This window comes from Natator depressus, chromosome 1 (genome assembly GCF_965152275.1).
Source record: "Natator depressus isolate rNatDep1 chromosome 1, rNatDep2.hap1, whole genome shotgun sequence".
Lineage (NCBI taxonomy): Eukaryota > Metazoa > Chordata > Testudines > Cheloniidae > Natator > Natator depressus.
In genome coordinates, this window is record NC_134234.1 from 111,912,948 (window position 1) to 111,933,933 (window position 20,986).

General features: G+C 41.4%; 1 protein-coding gene across 6 annotated transcripts in view; it reads right to left on the bottom strand.

The window, feature by feature from the left end:
* The window catches only part of LIMS1 (LIM zinc finger domain containing 1), a 131,686-nt gene that overhangs the window by 25,199 nt on the left and 85,501 nt on the right, over window positions 1-20,986 (bottom strand). For 3 of the 6 annotated variants that reach the window (XM_074944936.1, XM_074944929.1, XM_074944922.1), the window contains exons 1-3: window positions 16,244-16,500; window positions 13,821-13,980; window positions 3,668-3,734 (exon numbers count right to left, since the gene is read on the bottom strand). In XM_074944936.1, the coding sequence (XP_074801037.1) occupies window positions 3,668-3,734; window positions 13,821-13,980; window positions 16,244-16,434 (418 nt within the window). In that variant the 5' untranslated portion in view covers window positions 16,435-16,500. Of the gene's footprint in view, window positions 1-3,667; window positions 3,735-4,841; window positions 4,981-13,820; window positions 13,981-16,243; window positions 16,537-20,986 lie in introns of those variants that run through there. The other 3 variants (XM_074944945.1, XM_074944951.1, XM_074944959.1) reach the window with 2 other exon arrangements.

A 20,986-nucleotide genomic window follows, 5' to 3' on the forward strand; every position in this document is an offset into this window, starting at 1 on the left:
AGGCAACAAGGTGGAGTCTTGCAAAAGGCATGACATATGCATGTGGCCATATGGCCTAGGAGAGAAAGACAGATCTTGACAGGCACCCTGGGGTTGGTTATGAACTGGTCCATGATAACATTCATAGCCTCAAACCTGTCTCTTGGAAAGTAAGCCCTTGCATGATTAAACTTAAGGATGCCCCAATGAAGTCCAAAGTTTAGGGATAAGAACACATTTTTTGGCATTTATGCTAATCCCCAGAGAGGAGAGGAGTTGTAGCAACTGTCACCTGGCCTCTTGGCGTGATTTCGTGACAAGGAGCCATTCATCGAGGTAGGGGAAGATGGTGAAATCACAGCATCCGATATAGACTGCTTTGACAGAGAACACCTTGGTAAAGACCCTGGGGAAGGTAGCAACGCTGAAAGGGAGTACTCTGTAGTGAAAGTGAGTGGCGGTGACTCTGAATCTGAGAAAGCACTGATGAGTGGGGCATGGTGGATGTCCATGTAAAAGTAGGCATCCTTCATGTTAAGAGCTGTAAACCACTTGTCTTTTTCCAGAGACTGAACTACTGTGCCAACATGATCATGCAAAACCTGAGTTTGCAAATAAAGCGGTTGAGATGGTGGTGGTCAAGACTAGATCTCCAACTGCCTTTCTTTCTGGAAACTGGGAAATACGTCAAGTAAAAAACACTTATTTGGTACTGAAGAGCAACCCGCTTTATTGCTCTTTGCTGTAAGAGATTCCACTTCTTGTCTGAGAATGTTCTCATGAAAGTGGTCTCCAAGAGGGAGGAGGGAAAGGGGGTTTTGGAGGAGGTAGGGCACAAACTCTATTATACAGCCAGAATGGATAATGCTGACCACCATTTCTTCATTGTTATTGCAAACCAGGTGTTGAAAAGGAGTACTAGTGACCCCCAAGGAGCGTGTTGGCAGTCAGGACATATTGGACTTAGTGGTTTATAGCTCCTGTCAAAAATAACGTTTCGCTGAAGGCTGGAATTAGAATGAAGAATCTGCTGCAGAAGGTGTGATGAAGCAGGTCTTTTGAACTCGCTGACTATTAGGGGTTGCTCATAAGGTCTCAGGTGGAAGAACTGTTGAGCCATCAGTCTATCTACAGTCTACCTGTATCACTGAAGGTGGAATATTCTCTTCAGGGTAGGTGCATATATGCCCAGGGAGCAGAGGATGGCCCTGGAGTCCTTTAAAGTGTGTAAGGACTTATCCATCTTCTGATTAAACAGATGAGTCTCACTGAAGGGAAGATCCTCAGTGGTGTACTGGACTTCCCTGGGATGCGCTAAAGTATGAAGCCATGACTCCCTGTGCATCAAAATTCTCTGAGCTCTGGATGCATGGAGTGCATGCGTACCCACAGTGGAATACACACAGGGACCAGCACTTGAAGAAGAAGCCTGAGTTGCACACAAATGCCCATATGGTGCTCCAGGCAGAGAAGCATTGTGAGATCAGAGGTAACTCAACCAGTCATTATTCGCTCCGTCCATTGCATTTTCATACTTCAATCCAGGGCTTAAATTCAGCCGGAGCCATCCAGTGTGGCACTCCAGTAAATATTTTGAAACCTGCAGAAGCCCTGGTGTGAGCAGAGCCCCAAACCCCAGCGCGCACCGCGGGACAGAAGCCCCATGCCCCAGCGCCTCCCATGGGACTGAAGTTCAAGGCTCCAGGAAATACTGGGGGGAATTTAAGCCCTGCTTCAATCCCATTGGTGAAATGAATCAGCAAATGGAACTGCTAGTCAGGACTGAGGTGCTTTGCCAGACTACTGGGGGTGTGAAGGTTTAAGACTGGAAGATTGGGGGCTCCTTCAGATCAGGAGCTATATTGGTTGAGTAGGAGTGAGACTCGAGAGTTGCACTGTAGCTCCATCCACACTGTGCCTAGCTCAGGCAAGATCATTTACCTTTGCCCAGTCACAAGTGTTTTAGTTCATCTAAACAGTATCCATTTGGTATTGCAGGCAGAGAGATCTGTCAAGGGGAGAGATGACCAAGAAGGCAGCAGAATTAGGGTGGGGGACGGCACACCAGGAGCTTGTGGGGAGAATGGAGGAATGCATTGAGCCCCTCATCTGTGCAATGTGGTTGGCCTACAGAAACAACGAACTCCGTCATCCGTCTAGTTAGTCATACATTTGTGTTTGTTTGTTTGTTATACACACTAAATTCCCCTTCCCACATCTTCCCTCCACCATTCAATCCCCTCTGCCCACAGCAATCCCTAGCTTTAGATATAGTGTCCATAAGCCCCTCTCTGCCAGCATTCAACCTCTTCCCTTCATACAAATAAGCAGTTCACACATAAGATAAATAAGTAGCTTCCTGTAGATGTCAAGAAAACAGTGAGGCTTCAGGAGAGATTTAAATGAGGGGAGGGTACTGACTTTTCAGACCAGCTCAGGAAAGGCATTCCATGCACAGGACAGTGTTGAAGAAAGCTGAGAAACGATTATGGGAGGAGCAGGCAATAAGGGTGTGATTGTCATTCCATATTCTTTATGAAAATACGCTTTTGATATAAATATGACATAACTGAGATATACTTTATGCAAGATGGCTCAAGTGAGATATCATTGGAAAGGTTATGATTTACTATTTATACGATTATCCTATTTATATGCATGTATCATTTCTGTATCTGAAATTAGGAATATTGACTACGTATCTGTATTTCAACTGTGCTACTTTGGGGGATGCCCACTGCCAACACTTCAGATACAACAATGGAAAAGCCAGACAGGGCAGATGGCCCATCAACAAGGACAATGGACTGTAAAAAAAGCTTAGTCTTCCTGTGAATCTGTGGGTCAGCCTGTGAAGAATGGCTACAAGGGCCCCACAGAGTCAGGTGGTCTTGTCACATGATACGAAAACATTACTTGGGACTTCTTTTAACTTTCCACTGTAAGGAAAGGGGGGTCCAACTAGGAAACAAAGGACTCCCGCCTTATGGAAATCCTATTTAAGGGTGGGGAGTGAGGTAACCCAGGTCATCAGTTCTCCCCTGCTACCCAACCCAAGATGACTGCTGGAAACAACAAAGACTGAACTGGAGGAAAGAACTGAACCCCGCTGGAAGGGCGTTTGGCCTATGAAGAAGATTATTAGAACCACATTTAGGGTGAGAACTTACATGTAACCAGTTTCTTTAGTGTATTAAGCTTAGTTTGTGTGCTCTGTTTTATTTTCTTAGTAATCTGCCTTGTTCTGTCTGCTACCTCCTTAACTACTTAACATACACCTTTTATAGTTAATAACTTTATTTCTGGTTTATAATATAACCCAGTTTATATGATTTCTAACTGGGGGAATGAGAAGTTGTGTATACCCTCCTCCACACTGGAGGGAAGAGGCTAATTTCATATAATTTTGGTTTTGTACACCAAGGGAGGGTTGACATCTGGGTGCTGTGGCAAGCTCCTTAAGCTGAGCCTTCCCAGAGCGGATCTCTGGCTCTCTGTGCAGCTGGGTGTGGCCCTGCCTGTGTGCTTGGCTGGAAAACGCTGGGGAGCCTATCCCAGCAATGCCAGGTAAAGGGAAGTCAGGCTGGCAGAATAGTCTGACTCGGTGTGCTCGGTGTAATCACAAGGATTGCATTCTTTTCTAAGGTTATATGTTGAACTTACATTAAATGATCAGTATAAAACTTACCACACTGATGACAGCAAGGGGCAAAAAGCATCTGAAAATCATGTTCACAATACTTCCTTCCTTCAAACTGAAAATGGGAAACAAACTGGAAGTTAGAGGAATAAAAAGTGTACTTCACATTTCACATCAATAATATACATACCATCACAATACCATATCATTCCCAGATGCAATTAAACTGTAAAAGATGACTTGGCTATAACAAAGATGAGACATACAGAAACAGGTTTTTGTGGTAGACACAATGATCAACCCCTGGCATACTAAATCTAGCTACCTTACGTTAACATTAAGCATGCAATACATTATTTGTTACAGTATTAACTCTGCTTTTAAAAAGCTGAGAGTCTAAAGCTTTTGCTCTCTGTTATCGTTTACAGTATGTCAGACAATATTTAAGTCAGACAGGATACACAAAATCTGATGCAACATACAGTGCTACTGGCAGGAATTAACCTTTGAATTATTGGATCAACTTATAAACACCTTTCCTACTAGGAAGCATTTTCCCTGAACCCCTCTGATCTCCTCTGCATTCTGCACTTCCTGAAAGAATGGCGCTGCATATTGGAGGAAATAAGTGCAGGAGAATGTTCATGTCAAAAATCTCTGCAATTTACTGCGCAAAACAACTTTCCAGCTCAGTAGTATAACGTACAGAAAAATGTAGGAAGAGAACTTCCATTAAATTAATCTGAAAAACTGATGATGCTAAGGAAGTTCATATCTGATCTCTTTCTCAACAAAGTTCTAGATTTGGAGCTTCAAACTGGCCTATTACAGAGTTTGAGGTTAGACACATTGCTTGAATTTAGATCTGAACTTTCTCAAAGTCCAGGGTGGTTCAGACGTGATTTTCTGGTTCAGGCTCGTCTTCACAGAAACAGACGGGAAATGATTTCAAGGAAGTGAAGGTAGTGCTGTAGAACAACTACTGTAATAATATATAGGCAAACATGGCTTGGAATGAAGGGGAGGAACTGCTCATGTATGGGTGCCTTCAGGCATCTCATAACCCAGGGGACGACAATCTGCGGCTCCAGAGCCGCATGAAGCTCTTTGGCTGCCCCCTTGCGGGCAGCTGTTTTTTGAGGGGGTGCAAGGTGCAAACTCTGGCTGGGAGGCACTTACCACAGGCAGCTCCTGGCTGGCAGCGCAGCAGGGCTCTGGCCCCACATCTCTCCCGGAAGCAGCTGGCTCCTGGCAAGTCTCTGCGTGCCCTTTGGGGGGAGGGGGCCAGCAGGTCTCCGTGCGCTGTCCATGCCCACAAGCACTGCCCCTGCCCAGCGGCATATTAACGACAAGGCCTAGGCCTAGGGCGGCAAATTTATAATAGCAGCCAGAGGCTACTTCCCTCAGCGCCGGTTTGCGCCCTCTGCCCCCGCCCCAACTCCACCCCTTCCCCACCCCCATTCCCTGCCCCCTCCCTGCCCCTATTGGTCCCCTTCCCCAAATCCCCGCCCTGGCCCCGCCTCCTCTCCTGAGCGCGCCACATTCCCCCCTCTTCCCCACTCCTTCGCGAAGCTGTTTCGCGCACAAGCACTGGCAGGGAGCGGGGAGAAGCAGGACCCGGCGGCACGCTCAGGGGCAGAGGCAGAGGCGGAGTGGAGGTGAGCTGGGACAGCAATTATTTCAGGGCCTAGGGGCGGCAAAATCTTTAATCCGCCACTGCCCCCGCCAATGGGAGCTGTGAGGACAGTGCTGGGGGCAGAGGCAGTGTGCACAGCTGCCTCCCCTGAACCAGGGGCACGCATAAACGTGCCAGCCGCTTCCGGGAGCAGCGTGGGGCCAGAGCCCTGCTTCACCGCTAGATGGGAGCCACCTGTGGTAAGCGCCTCCCAGCCACAGCCTGCACCTCGCACCCCCTCCCACACCCCAACCCGCTGTCCCAGCTCAGAACCACCTCCTGTACCCAAGCTTCCTCCCAGACCCCACAACCCCCTTCTGCACCTCAATTCCTTAGCCCAGCCCAGAGCCCCCTCCTGTTTATATTCAAATCAAATGGCAGAAGTCGCATTAGAAGTATTGGTGAGTGGTGATAATTTTAATATATTCAATTATTATTAGTTGATAAATTCTAACTCTACAAGGAGCTTTGCGTGTGATGCGGGTCTCGAAATATTTTGGTCAAAGACAAAAACAAAAAATGGCTCTTCTTCTTTGAAAGGTTGCCGATCCATCATAACCAGATGCAAATGCTAACTATGTTAAAACTAGACATCTCATTATGTTTACTATAAAATGTTCGGTATTTTACAAATTGAGACAACCATTAAAATGGAGTCAATAGGAAGCATTTTCAACTGGAAACTAAAAAACAAAACAAACAGTGAATATTAAGCATAAATTAGGAATAGTATAACATTTACACATTAGCTCCTGTATATTACTCTATTATGATTCTCTAAGGATCAGAGAATTTTTATCTTTATGAACCATTATACAGCAGGGTGAGTCACACTGAACTGTCTAGCCGGGTGGCGATTTTATGATGCAGACTGCTCTCCACTATCAACTTGAGATCCCAAGCTTAGTTCTCATGCTGAACGTCACTGGGGGCACTAGGAATGAAAAGCCAGTGTTCTACAGTGAGTCATCCAACCTGTCTGATGTTAGCACAAATCAAACATGCCAAACACTCAGTAATGTCATACAGCATAATGCTATAAAACAGATTACGTATAAGAGTTGGAAAGGATCTGGACATGAACATATAAGAGTATGAAATCTGAATGCTTCCTGTTTTGTGTTATTGAGTGATACAATGGAGCTCTATCTATACATGTTAACTCTGTTTGGGGATCATTGCCGCTGCACGCAAATCTACATACGCCCAACCTGAAGCAAATACTCACCAGCAACCACACACCACACAACAAAAACACTAACCCAGGAACCTATCCTCGCAACAAAGCCCGTTCCCAACTGTGTCCACATATCTATTCAGGAGACATCATAGGGCCCAATTACATCAGCCACACTATCAGAGGCTCGTTCACCTGCACATCTACCAATGTGATATATGCCATCATGTGCCAGCAATGCCCCTCTACCACGTACACTGGCCAAACCGGACAGTCTCTACGTAAAAGAATAAATGGACACAAATCAGACGTCAAGAATTATAACATTCAAAAACCAGTCGGAGAACACTTCAATCTCTCTGGTCACTTGATTACAGACCTAAAAGTCGCAATATTACAACAAAAAAACTTCAAAAACTGACTCCAACGAGAGACTGCTGAAAAAAGTAGAGGAGACTCTTCTTCCCCTATCTCTTTTGGTTTTTGTAATCTTACTTGTTAGTTTGTCACTATAGTAGGTACAAAGTTTTCTGATTCTCAGAAATGTGATTTTCAAGTTGACATTGTGCCTTTAGCCGTGATCCTACATTTCTGTCCACCTGGCGAGGAATGCAGGACTCCTAGACCCGTAGGGAATTCCAGACTGACTGTTACAGGCCTGGTGTAAAGCAGGACTTGGATGGTGGCTATCTTAATAAAAAGTGTAAGCACTTTTGCAACCCTGCTTTCAGGAAATATTACTCTACAGCCAACCTTAGATCTTTCAAATATACTGCAAAATTGACAAATCATTATCGATCAAGCAGTTTGTGCTCCAGAAAGATCCCAGGAGAAAATATGTTTCCAGAGTCACTGCAAGTGGTCTGGTCCACACACAAGAAGGGGACACAAAAGTAATTTATTCCTGTCTCTCTCTATTTGGGAAATTGTGTTCTCCCTAAGATATAGAAACACCTAAAAAGAGCATTTGGTAGAAAAATGTCTGCAGAGATACCCTCTGCTGGTAGTAGTAGTAGGAATTCGTATGGTTTATTTTTAAGTTGGACCAATTAGCACGTATTTGTATCCCTACAACAGATGCTTTGACAAGAGCAAAATAAAGCTGACAGGCATTCATGGACCACCACCCAGGACTGGAAAATTATTCTTTAGAGCTCCTGAGATCAAACAAGACACTGGGAGGTTCTATTGAGCTCAGGCCTGAAGGAACTCTCATGTTCAGTCTATCCTCCTGCTAATTGGAAGTGATAGCTAGATGCACAAGGGAACTCGAGTGCACAGAACTGTTCTGTGTAGCATAACAAAGCTCAATGGCTCTGTCATACACAGAACACAAGAGTGCATCAAACCTTATAGTAAACGTTATAGGGCCTCTATTTCTTCACACTAGTGGGGTGAGTCTATAATGAGGTTGAGGACCCATACCTTAAAAGGCTCAAAGTGAGCAACATACTTGAACTATATAGAAAAAGGTAGCCTGCTGTTAACCAGAAATATCCCGTTAACTCCTAAGTTTCTGACTTGTAACAAAAGGAATATTTCATTTGCAGAAAAAGTAAAAATAAACTGAATAATGAAGCAGCTGGTAACATACAATTAAGTGCAGCACTGTAGTGCATTATTAGAAATCCACAAAATAAATGCATATTTACCCACCTTTTCTGATCCTGCATCCAGCATTCAATAATATAACCTGTACAACTCAGGATTTATTGTGAAGATGGCAGTTTAACAAGATGAACAACAGATGCTGCTTAGTTTACTAAGATTTTAATTTTTTTATTTTGTTTTGCTTTATTTTTAACATGTAAGTTGGTTAGAGAATTCATATTGCATAGGGTTAATTTAATGGCTATTTTAAATATATATATTTAAAATTGAGGGTGTTCAGTTATATATAATTTTAAATCTAGATGGACTCCAAAAATCTGTCATACTTGTTTCTAATAACAGGAACACAGAAATATAGGAATTGCCAAATTACGAGACTGGATCAGAATAGTGGTCAACCTAGTCCAGTATTCTGTCATCAACAGGGACCAGTACCAGATGCTTCAGAACAAGGTTCAAGAAACCCTGCAGTAGTTAAGTTATGGTGTAAGGTGCCCCAGGGAAAGTTTACTCCTATTCCCCAACAGTAGAGGTTATCTTATGCCCTACAACATGCTAAGGGTTTATATCCCTTCCAAAATTCCTCGGGGTATTTCTTTTACCGTATAATTACTATTATAACTTGGATATTCTTACTATCCATAAATGTCTAATCCTTTTTGGACTCCTTCTCAGCTTCTGGCTTCAATGAGATTGCAGTGAGTTCCACAAGCTAGTTTTGCATTGTGTGAAAATATAATTCCCTTTACAAGATTTGAAGTTGCCTTTCAATTTCATTTAATGTCTCACAGTATGAGACAGGGTGAACAGAAGTTCCCAATCTATCTTCTCTGTACCAGTCATTGTTTTCTACACATTTATCAGGTCCTCTCTCATTCATCTCAGCTAGGATTTTCAAAGGAGCCTAGGAAAGTTAGACACTGAAATCCCATTGAAGTTCTAGCTCCTGGGGCTCTTCTGAAAATCCGAGCACATCTCTCTGGTAAACATGCCAGTCTTTTCAATATCTTTACGTATGAGAGCTTATCCATGCCTTGGATCAATCTCAGCACCCATGCCTGAACTCCCTCTATTTTTGTTTTATCCTTATCCGATCCAATCTGCGCATAGTATTCCAGATGAGGGCATACCATTGGTTTATACATTGGCATTATTTTACTCTCCAATTAGTCTCCATTCCATATGAATCCTAACATTTTGTTTGCTTTTTAACCCCTGTGGCTGCACAGTGAGTGGAGGTCTTCCTGGAGCTGGCTGTGGTAATGTTCTGCTCTTTTTCCTGTTAATACAGAATGCACTTAGGTATATGACTAGATGAAATTACTTCATGAATTATGAAAAAAATCTTTGGTATAAAGCTTGGTTAAAATATGGGTGTTTAAATACATATTAGATAAAAATGTGATGGTTAGTGTACCTATTTTATAAAATTTAATTGAGTTGTGGTAAGGGCACTTAAATGTAGTTGTGAACTAGCAGGCAAAGCAGCTACTTCTCTCAGGAGAAACCTTGCTATATCGCAGTTAAAGAGGAAGACAGCAGAGTCTTCTTCGTGGCTTCTGCTAAAGATTTTACTCCTCCATTAAGTGCAGAATTGGGTCCTCGGATTGAAACCATATTGTACAAACACTGCAAATAGTACTCACACAAGTAATCAATGTACCAACATTAGCTGCATTCCACATCACTACTCTACTTGATTTAAATAAGACTACTTGTGTAAATAACGTTGCACCTGTGTGGAAATGTTTTAAGGATTGGGCCGTAATCTACTAATTTAGGGAGTGTCACATTACCAGTCACAAAACTCTGAAACAGCTAACTTAATCAGCACTCATTCCTGAAGCATTTCCCATAGTCTGACTTGATTCTGCCGTGCAAAACTCCACACACACATGGTAAATAAATTTTGGGGGGGAAACAAGCAAGTAAAATATTGCTTTCATTAAAATATTGTAAATTCAGGTTAGTAGAATTTGTGCCTCCACTGGTAAATTTTCGTAACAATTTTGCAAGCATGTCTCAAATGCAAAATGTGTTCATAGTGAAGGAAGAATGATTAACTTGCACCAAGTTACCTTGGTATCGCTCACGTCAGTTACTCAGTTCCATACCCTTGCATGACAATTGCTTTTAAATGTTCTACAAGTGTTGGCTGCAGATTTTTTTAAAATGCCCGAAGAGCAATAATTGTTGCCTCAAAGAAGGCAATAACGTCCAAACACACAGACCAAGACTTTTTTTCCCCTTTAAATATGTGCCCCAGTTAGGCTCCGAAATACGTGAAACAAATTTTCAAAAATGAAACTGACGGATGCTTTGAAAAATTGGGCCACTTACTTAGGAACCTCAATAAGGATTTAGGGCTCTGATCCTGTTCCCATTGAGATCAACGGCAATGGTAACCTTGAGTTCAGTGATGCAAGATAATGCCGTATGTGCCTAACTTAAGCACCCATTCTTTAAAGTCTCATCCCCAATATTTTAATAAATACTTTGTCCTTCTATAGCACATTCTTCCAAAGTTTCACAGACAAGTTCATCATCACATGCCCTTCCTAGCTAAGAATTATCCTCACTTTACAGGTTTCAGAGTAGTAGCCATGTTAGTCTGTAGCCGCAAAAAGAAAAGGAGGACTTGTGGCACCTTAGAGACTAACAAATTTATTTGATCCTAAGCTTTTGTGAGCTACAGCTCACTTCATCGGATGCATTCAGTGGAGAATACAGTAGGAAGATACATATACACACAGAGAACATGAAACAATGGGTGTTACGAACAGTGTGTATGGTAACACTGTGGGGGGGGGGGGGCGCAGAGGGCTCTGCGTGTTTCCCTCACCTGTGGGTACCTCCCCGGAAGCTCCCACTGGCCACAGTAACCCGTTCCTGGCCAATGGGAGCTTTGGGGAAGGTACCCACAGGCAAGAGCAGCGTGCAGAGCTCTCTGCCCCCACCCCCCACCTCCACCCCTCGGGGCCCCAGGGACGTGGTGTGGCCGCTTCCCGGAGCGGTGCCACAGGGGTGGCAATCCCGCAGGCCGGATCCAAAGCCCCGAGGGGCCGGATCCAGCCCACAGGCCGTAGTTTGCCCACCCCTGGACTAGATGATCACAGTTGTCCCTTCTGGCCTTAGAATCCATGAATAAACCACATCCATTGGCTCCTGTCTTTCTTCCAGCTTGGCCAGACAATACGTGCTTTCACACCAGAGACAAGAATGTTAAGGGAGACATTAAATAGATAATGGGGGAGGGGAGAGGCATTTGCTTCATTGTTGATGCAAAGAGCCTAGATACATCCAAACAACACAGGGGCACTTGCTTATGCTCTTTGAGACTATTCACATATGGCTGTGTGTGAGCACTAAAGGGATTTAATCTTTTTGGGTTAGGTGTGAACATAGGCTGAGTTGTGATTTAAGCCCTTTCTTCTACTGTGCCACTAAAATGATACCCAAGAACTGCTCCAACATCTGAGGATTTGCAGAATTCCTGCAGGATTGGATCCTCAAGCCAGCCAAAGAATAACAAATTCTCAGCAAGCTCACAGCAATCAGCTTGCCCCAGTCTCCTCTCCTACCAGCCAGTATGCTGCACACACTCCTTCCAGATACCTTCTGGCAGCCACTACAGTATGTCCCAGAAATAGATCTCATCCTGATCAAGTCCCAGTTAATGGCTTCTACCCAACTGCCTCTTCAAACCTGTTCTCCTTCCCTTCTCCCAGTAGCCTTGCCTCACTCTGTTATTTATTTCTCTGTGCTTGACAGTCTCTTTTCCCATCCACTTCTCCACCTCTGCCCAGGCTTGCCCTTCCCTACCTCTGCTTTTGCAGCCCTATAGTTCTCAGTACCCTTTCCCCCCTCACAACCAGGCATCCTCCTGCTTCCGGATGCTTCTCCCCTCCTTGCCCAGCTGATTGCGCTGCTCTGAAACCAAGCTCCTGCTCCCACTACTCCACCCAATAGCCCAGCTCACCGCCAGTTGTATCTCCTTCACTCTTGAATTAGAAATAGAACCAGTGAAAACAAAGATGCAAGAGATGCGTTTGGTGGAAAGTCCATAGATTCTGACTGTACAGGAAACCAGGAAGGGCCTGGGGATGTGGCGAGAGTGTTAACTGAAATAATAATATTGCTTCTTTTCACACTGCATCATGTCTGATGCACCTTAGAAGTGCTAGACAATGTGAATAGGTTAGTAAGAGCTGGTTTATTCCATTCTGAGATTGTAATGTGACATAAACCTTTCCATGCTGCTGCTCTAGTATTTTATGTGACTACGCAGGATTGTAAGCATTTGGGCAGTGACCCTACCTTTATCCATTTTGTAAAGTGCCCCATACATTTAAAGTGGTGAATAAAGGGTTATTATATATAAACTAAGACATAAAATAACCATTAAATAGAAGTATCTATAATGGACCAGTATTTAGCGGCTGTAATTGGGCTAGGATTGCCTCGTGGCAAAAGCACAGGACTGGGATGAACGAAATCTGAGTTTTAGTCCCATTGTGGCCACAGACTTCCTGTGTGGCCATGGAAAGTCACTTAGAATAGGATTTTCAGAAATGCACAAGAGAGTTAGGCACTTTGAAAAATCCTTCTCAAACTTTCTAAGCCTCCATTCTTCATCTGTCAAATACCGTATGGACAATCCTTGCCTATCTCCCAGGTGTTAGCCTGTCCTACACAAATCACTCAATATTTTCTAGACTGGTCAAAAGCTATCTCTAAGGTCAGGTTTCAGAGTAACAGCCGTGTTAGTCTGTATTCGCAAAAAGAAAAGGAGTACTTGTGGCACCTTAGAGACTAACCAATTTATTTGAGCATAAGCTTTCGTGAGCTACATTGTCATGCATCCGATGAAGTGAGCTGTAGCTCACGAAAGCTCATGCTCAAATAACTTGGTTAGTCTCTAAGGTGCCACAAGTCCTCCTTTTCTCTAAGGTCACTTTGTACTAGGTGAAAATAGCCCACCCACAGCCTGAATCCCCATGAAAGAGAAAAGAGGTTGGGAAAACTGGATTAAAATTAAAATACACATTTGACCTGAGAGAACATAAATTTTACAAAAATATGCTAAAGCGCCCTTAAATTCAGTGTTTAACAATTGATTTAGAATATCCCCAGATTGCTATGCCAAGGAACTGCATAACAAAAGTGATACAAGTTCTGACAGTATAATACAATGGAATGAGCAAAGCATTAACTCAGAATTGTTTTAGTTTTATTAGTTTAAAATGCTAAACCTTATTAGAAATGGTTCTGAAGTAGTATACCTGATCCAAATCCCATCACACTCTCAGTACATTCAAATCTGAATCTGAACAGCACGTCATGGGCTCATCTCTAATAGAAACACTCGGGGTGAAATCCTGGCCACAACGAAGTCGACAGGGTCAGGATTTCACTCTCTACATTACATTTCATTTTAGTAGCTGTGTCTTCTGCGTGCTTCCAGTACAACGTACATAATGTGTCTTTATAGGCAAAACTCCTGCACTCCCACATTATGTACGTGTCATAGAAATGTCCCATAATGTGTCTTTAAAGGCAAAACTAGAAATGTCTCTACTTCCTTCTGTCTCTGCTGGATATTTCTTTTCAAAGAATGCTCCTACCATTCTGTAGGATAATATTTTATAAACAAATGAACTATCAGTATTTATCATTTGTACATTATAAAAAATAAAAGCCAAGAAACTCATGGGAGAAAAACATTTTAACCAACTTACCTCGTAAAAGAGCCCTTCAGGGAACTGCTGAAAGCACTGGGCACACACAAAACACTGTTCATGGTACAGTTCACCATTGCTGTTAACAATCTTCTCAGCAGGTGCAAAGCCCCCTTTGCAGCGCTCACATATGGCATTTGCAAGAGCATTTGCCATATTACTGTAACAAAAAACAAACCAAAAAGAGATTGTTGACCTTTTCTAAAATGAGGGGATAAAGAAAAAGGAAACACTCAGTTCCACTGATTTGATTTCATTTGTCTTTTGAAAAGCCAACTGTCCCGATCAAACTTCCACTGAAGTCATGGAAATCTTTCCACTGACTATAATGGGAGTTGCAGCAGTCCCTTAATGGAGGAAAAAGTTGTGAGATGTTTCAATTTTTTTTTCTCAAAGCAGCACCCTATTCTAAGAAATTTTGGTCAAAAATGTATGTTCAGGCTTGTATGAGGGGAAAAAAATAGGTTATATTTTCATTCAGTCAACCACTACAAGAAAGAAAATGGAAATAAACAATTACAATGATTATGGAAGACAAGAGCCAATTTCATCAGTAATTAAAGATGTTTCCCTATCTGAGATCAAAGCAAGAATATTGTTCTGAAAGTGAATATCAATTTAAAACCAATTCAAAATATCTGAGGCATCAGTAAAAAGGACAGAACATATTTAACATAACTGCTATGGCAGAAATAATCAAGAGGTAAGGAACGGTACATGGTAAAAAGTGTTCTTTAGATTTATCCATTTTGAAAAATGACTTGAAGCTACATGGAATTTGAATCAGAGATTAGGAAAACTTCCAAATAATGCTTGGGTGTGCTTCTTAAAGGCATGTAGTAATAACATTATAATACAACATTTGCAAATATCAGAGGGACTAAACTCTAACTTTTAAGGACAAATCCTCATCTGCAATAAATCAACACAGCTCCTTTGCAGTCAAATGAGGAACTCCTCTAAAATTTCAAATTCCATGCTTGATTTTTCACACTGCAAGAGGCTTTCTTGCTTAAATCTAAATTCTCAAAACATAAGTCTTTGAGACTAAGTTTTCTACTAAATACTTATCTGTAAAATGGAGAATGCACAGGACAACTCTTAATTTTCACAACATCTGACAAATGTTAATAAAACATGTTCTAGAGTGTATACAAGAACAATTTCAGGTATTTGAATTTGTTGGTAATCTGATTTGATCCAAACATTTAATCAGAAGTTTAAAAAACAATCTCTATTTTATTCTTCAAAAATAAACATTTTATTGTTCAGAAAAAAAATCATGCTCTATCTATAAATATAAAAGGCTCAATCCCACACAAGGTGCTGAGTGCCCGTGACTCCCATTAATTTCAAAAGGAGTTGGAGGATGCTCAGCACTTTGTGCAGGAACAATCTGATACAAAGTACTAGCAAGTATACATTTGATTAAATAGTTGAAAGCTGCTCTATTCCTTATCCTGTTGTACCACAAAAAAGGCTAACCCCTGGTTAAAGAAACACTTGACTAGTTATTATTAATCGGCTGCTTTTTTCTATTCTACAGCACTTTACAGAAAAAGGGATCTTCCAGAGAGATACCTGCACGAACAAAATCCCTAACAAAGAGTATTAAACCAAGAACATTTTATCCCACAGGGATTTCAGTCAAACACATACAAAAATAAATGCTTGGAGCAAACAGTTGTGTTTAAGCTGCATATCTAACTGCACAATCTATTTCCATCAAAACCATTCTGCTTTATGGAAGAGAACTGAATCGCTTAATTTGTCATACCCAATAACAAAATAAACTGGATTTGACGCGAATATTGATCACAATATAAACTGTGACCTTTCTTTAGAGCTCAACAGCTCTTGAATACTAAGAATGATAAACGAAGACTACAGCTTAGAATTCAACTTTCAGCATTTGTCAGATATGAAATAATCTAAGCAACAGCATAAAATGAAGAAACTTGGAAAATTACAGCTTCAAGCAAAACAAAGCCTTATAACCCTCCTTTCTCCCAAAAAATGCACAAATATTTCTTCACTTTCCTTTGAGAAATATGTATTCCTATAGCACTACTGATGAATGTAGAATGTTTTTCTATTGTTACCAATGGGACAGTATACATTTCCCCCATAACTTACAGAACCTAAAATCAGAAGTCTCACAGAGCACATAGTCTATTTTACAAATCCAATCTAATACGTGTAATTGAAATAAAACTTACTGAAATTAAAGTACGGTTTTGTTTACAGCAACTGTTGCAAGTTTTAGTAGAGATCAAAACTAGAAATATATCATAGGAATAGTAAGGTTTACATTAGAGAGTGGTTCAAACACATTCTACATGAAATTTCACTGAAAAAAAACAACTTCAGATTTTAAAATGATTTTACCACAGTAACATCCCAACCTGAAAAAGTGAACTTACAATCTTGCATAAAAGTCACAAAATTCTTTGTATACTTTTATGTCACTGTGCCTACGTTGTAATTTTGACACTGCTTTCTCGCCTTCATTTCCATTGGTATTATGGACATCATGAATTCCCCTGTGTGGAACTTCTTCATTCTCTGGAATCATATAGGAGTGAGCTCTGCTTTGGAATTCCATATTTTCCATAATTGGAAATCCAATTAATTTAATTCTTAATTTAAAAAAAATCAACTGCTATAGTGCAGAGAAGCTACAGACAATAAAGTTGTGAGAAACAATATGCGGGACTTCCCCTTGTTCCCAGCAAAGTGATTTACTTCCACAGTTTCACATCAGTTAGCCAGGCTTGCCAGCTCTCTGCTAGAGTTTCAAGTTAAAAGTTCACCAGCAGAGGAGTTAGAATGACATGCTGTGATTTGCTAAGATCCACTGGAACGCATTCCATTACAAGATGGTAAATCAAACTTGGGAAGTACGTACAGTCTTCACTATCTATTGCTGATAATAAGAATTCCATTCAGACATAGAAGAGCTATTTTATGATAAGCATACATGACTCAACATATTCACTGTCAAACTCATCAACAGTTACTATTTATTGGGGAAAATGATTCCAATAATACTGTATCATGAACACACCAAGAAAAGTATTCTATATCATTAGATACAGATTGCTTTAAAGTTCTGTTAGCCTAGATTGTAAAATTAGTCTTTTACAATGTGTGCGCCTTATGTATCTTCTCAGTCAAATGTGCTGAGTTTACTGATAAACATTTTTCTTTCTGCCAGCACTGCAGAGAAGATATAGCTATAAGTGGATCGGTTATTTTCCATTTTGTCTCACACATCATTAGCTGAACTGCCAAATAAGTTCTAGTTGCTGATGTAAGAAGCAGAAACAAATAATCTTGATTTTCAGTTACCAGGTTGTGTTTACAGAACTGCACTGACAGATATATCCCATATAGATCCGAAAGCTGAATGAATTTAATATGGCTGTTAGGGAAGGGAGCAGGGGAAGCAGATTATAAGGATGTCAATCGTCCTATCATCACAATGATGATGACTTCTGATGCTGACTATATACCATTTGTACATATGGGTTTTATTATACAGTAATTATTTTAATGCAAAATTGCCTTTACTCTTTCTGGAAGGAAAAAACGTCTGGACTTGCAGGCAATAGTTATACTCCTTTGTCACATTTTAGTCAGCTATGATAGGCCCAGCCTCTGACAGCTTAGGACTTCAAACCAAAATGGATTTTTGAAAGTTCGTTCAAGTAACTGACACCTCACGTTCAACTCAGTCTTAGTAGCAACTGTTTCCAAAAATGAATAGTAAACCATATGTATTTTGCCTTTTCTGCAAGAGGGTTTCGGTATCCAAAGAATTTGCTTGTTAGAGGGAAGTCTGAGAAAGTGAGGAAGGAGAATAGGGAGAAGGACGTGCGAAAAAATATACAGTTTAGGAACAGCAAGCAACACAGGGGTCTTACAAAAACCCCTGACAAAAATCAAGGGAATTCCATTCAATTCTTTCACTTTTAATAAATGCCAATGTCTTTGAAAAGAAAAAGAAGAATCCATTCCAAAGGGCCTGTCTGCATGACAATTTTTAAACAAATTGGAAAGTGTTTTCTGGCATGGCTGACTCTAAACATGAGTTGAATCCACACACAATATGATTAAAGAGTCTGTCACCTTTGGCAGAGACCTAGGCTAGTACACTATACCTAGTTCAGCAGGTCACACTATTTTGTTCTGCGAGGCAGGACACAGTGGCCAGGTATATGTAACTGGTTTTGCCAGCTCTCCCTCCTCCAATCTCTCTGCACAGTAGGACACTGTTGAGCACACTGCCCCATGTACTGTTTTGTATCACTTCATGTGCATGTCCTTTGGGCACTCTATTCACATGCTGAGGCATTATAGAATAGGTGCCCAGATTTGCACAGATCACTCTCTTAGCACATGGTTATGTAGCATGGGAGGTTCAGATGCACAAACATAGCTGTGGTGTCAGAGAAAATACTGTGTGGACACAAACTGAATCATGTCACTTGTACCCGGTTAAGCTGACTGCGCCTCTAACCAATCACAAAAATCACACTGAAAAATATATTGTGGGCAGGGCTGTTGTCCCACCACCTTAAACTTTACTTACTGATATTTGACAAGCAAACATTTTTTTCCTCCCTTTTTTCACTGTAATTTTGAAGTAGAATATGTGGCATGTGTATGAGAGGAGATAAAACTTGTAATTGTTTCTTTGGAGCTGTTGTGATATAAAAGGATACTTTAAAAGAACATGTTTTAGCGTCATGGTACCCTTGTTCAACTAACAGTGCTGCTATCACAGTAACATCCATGTGTTCAGTATCCCGCCTGATACTGGTGCTCAGAGCTAGTATCGCAGGCTGTGTCCATACTAGAATATGACGTACCCGCTGACTAGCAATGCTGCGTCTGCCACAGTGGAAATTCTAGCAAAGACAGGGCTGAGGCTGTAGCACTATGTCCTGATGCCCTTGGTCAGAGGATAGATTCAGAACATGATGCTGGAAAAATTGGGAGCCCTGACTACCTAGCACTTGCACTGCTCCTGCGGAATCTCCATCACTGGAGATTTTTAACAGCAGGTTAGACAACCACCTGTCAGGGATGGTCTATCTAGATAATATTAGTTCTGCCGTGAGTGCAGGGGACTGAACAAGATGACCTCTCGAAGTTCTTTCCAATCCTACGATTCTACTGCTGCACCAGTGATGAACAGGCATTGTAGGTATAGCAGCAGAGATGTAGCCACTGTGATGTTCCTTCTCCTCTTCCACATTAGCTCTACTGAAAATGCAGGATCAAAACAAATACAGTACTATAGTAATATTGCAACAGTAGTTTACATAGAGAGGTGGTCTGGTTTTCACTTGGGGCTCTTTTCTTAGTTTAAGGTTTATTTTTTAGATTGGAGGAGTTAAAGAGCATAAATGCAACTTCCTTTAAAAAAATGCTCCCTTAAAACAATAACCTGTTTGAATTTGAAACCCCCATTCTACCCTAGTATAGCTATTCTTTTATTAATCTTGCCCCTCCCATATAACTGGGAGCGCTCTTCTCAAGGTGGAATAGTCATGTGACTTCCCAATGACACCTTAGTTGACCCAAAAAAGGTCAATGTAAACTCAAAAATAGATACATATGTCCAGTGTTTGTGCAGGTAGTCAGCTAGTGCAGCACCTTCTGTTTAAATTATTTAAATGTTCCTCCAATTCAGAGAAATGTACTTAGGAGTTTTAATAGATGTATTAATTACTATTCTGTAAACACACAAGAATTCTATTGTATTCTAGATGCTTTTACAGTTCCTGTCCTCTTCATTCAATGACAGAGTGCTGTTTTGGCATTTAAAAACTGACCTCTGATGGTTGTCAAAGCTCTAGCCCCATAGCTGCAGTCTAATCATGTCAACTAAGGAGTTCAATAGGAGCATTAAGTCAACACGCCAAAAATCCTAATGAAACTATAAAGTTACCACACGTTTGATGACCAATTTTTGAGTCTTAATATCTCAGTAAGTCATTTTGAAAGCAGCAAAAAAGAAAAATGAGGAGCAGTTGTGGATTAATCACTTGCCAGAACAGTTTATAAACTAGTTTTTGTGTTTTAAAAGCCCTCAAATCATCTTAAACGGGCAAAACCTCTTGGGCTAGATTCTGTTCTTACATGTACCAGTGCCACTCCATTTCACTGCAACTCCCCTGTACATCTATGCTCTCATTTCCCTGCTCCCCCTCTTGATATCTAAACTTTTCCCAACCATTTTACTTGTTTCCTTCATCCCTTTCCCCAATCTTACTTTGTGACTTCTAATTTGCTCCTCACAGCACCCAAAACAATCTCCCTCTCCTCTTCCACCCAAGCCTCCTCTTCTTGCAAATCCTTCTTTAAAAACACCACATCCTAAGGGGAGGGCGGGGGGGGAGCCGGCGGAATTATCTCCTCCTGTCTTCTCATCATTAATCATCTCTTTACCCATTCTCTTCTGTTGTCCTGTGCATTCTTATTTGTCTTTTCTTGTTTAGATAGATAGCAGTGCCAAGCATCCCCTAGGTTACTCTCAGGAGGCTGCCATAAATTGAGGACCCCAGGGGCTCCTCTAAGTTATGCTGTGGCCCTTTTCAGCTCCTGTAGCAGTCTAGAATCCCAGGAGAGCAAAGGTGGCTTCCTCGCCTTTTGTGCTGTGCCAAGAGGCGCAGTACAGAATTTCAGCCTGCCTCTTCTTATCTGTGGCGTAAAACACTGTGCAAACTTCTGATGCCACAGAAACGTTTTGTAACAATAATGAAAGTGCACCCTGAGTTGCATATCAAAAGTTTGCATGGCACGTTAGCCATGTGGCTCCTGTTGTCCTCATTAGGAGTGGTACAGCAAGTCCTACAAAAAGCTGTGTTTACCTCCAGATCTGTGGAGTCCACAAAGGCTGTTTTAATCTTGTTGGCTGGTTTTAGGACCAGATTCCTTAAAGTGACATGACTATAAATGTTAAATAAATACAAGGAGCCTGATTCTGAACTTCTACCAGTTTACACTGCTACGAGTCTGAAGTAACACTGGTTACAATGGAGAGAGACTGATATAACTAAGGACAGGTTTCAGAGTAACAGCCGTGTTAGTCTGTATTCGCAAAAAGAAAAGGAGTACTTGTGGCACCTTAGAGACTAACCAATTTATTTGAGTAT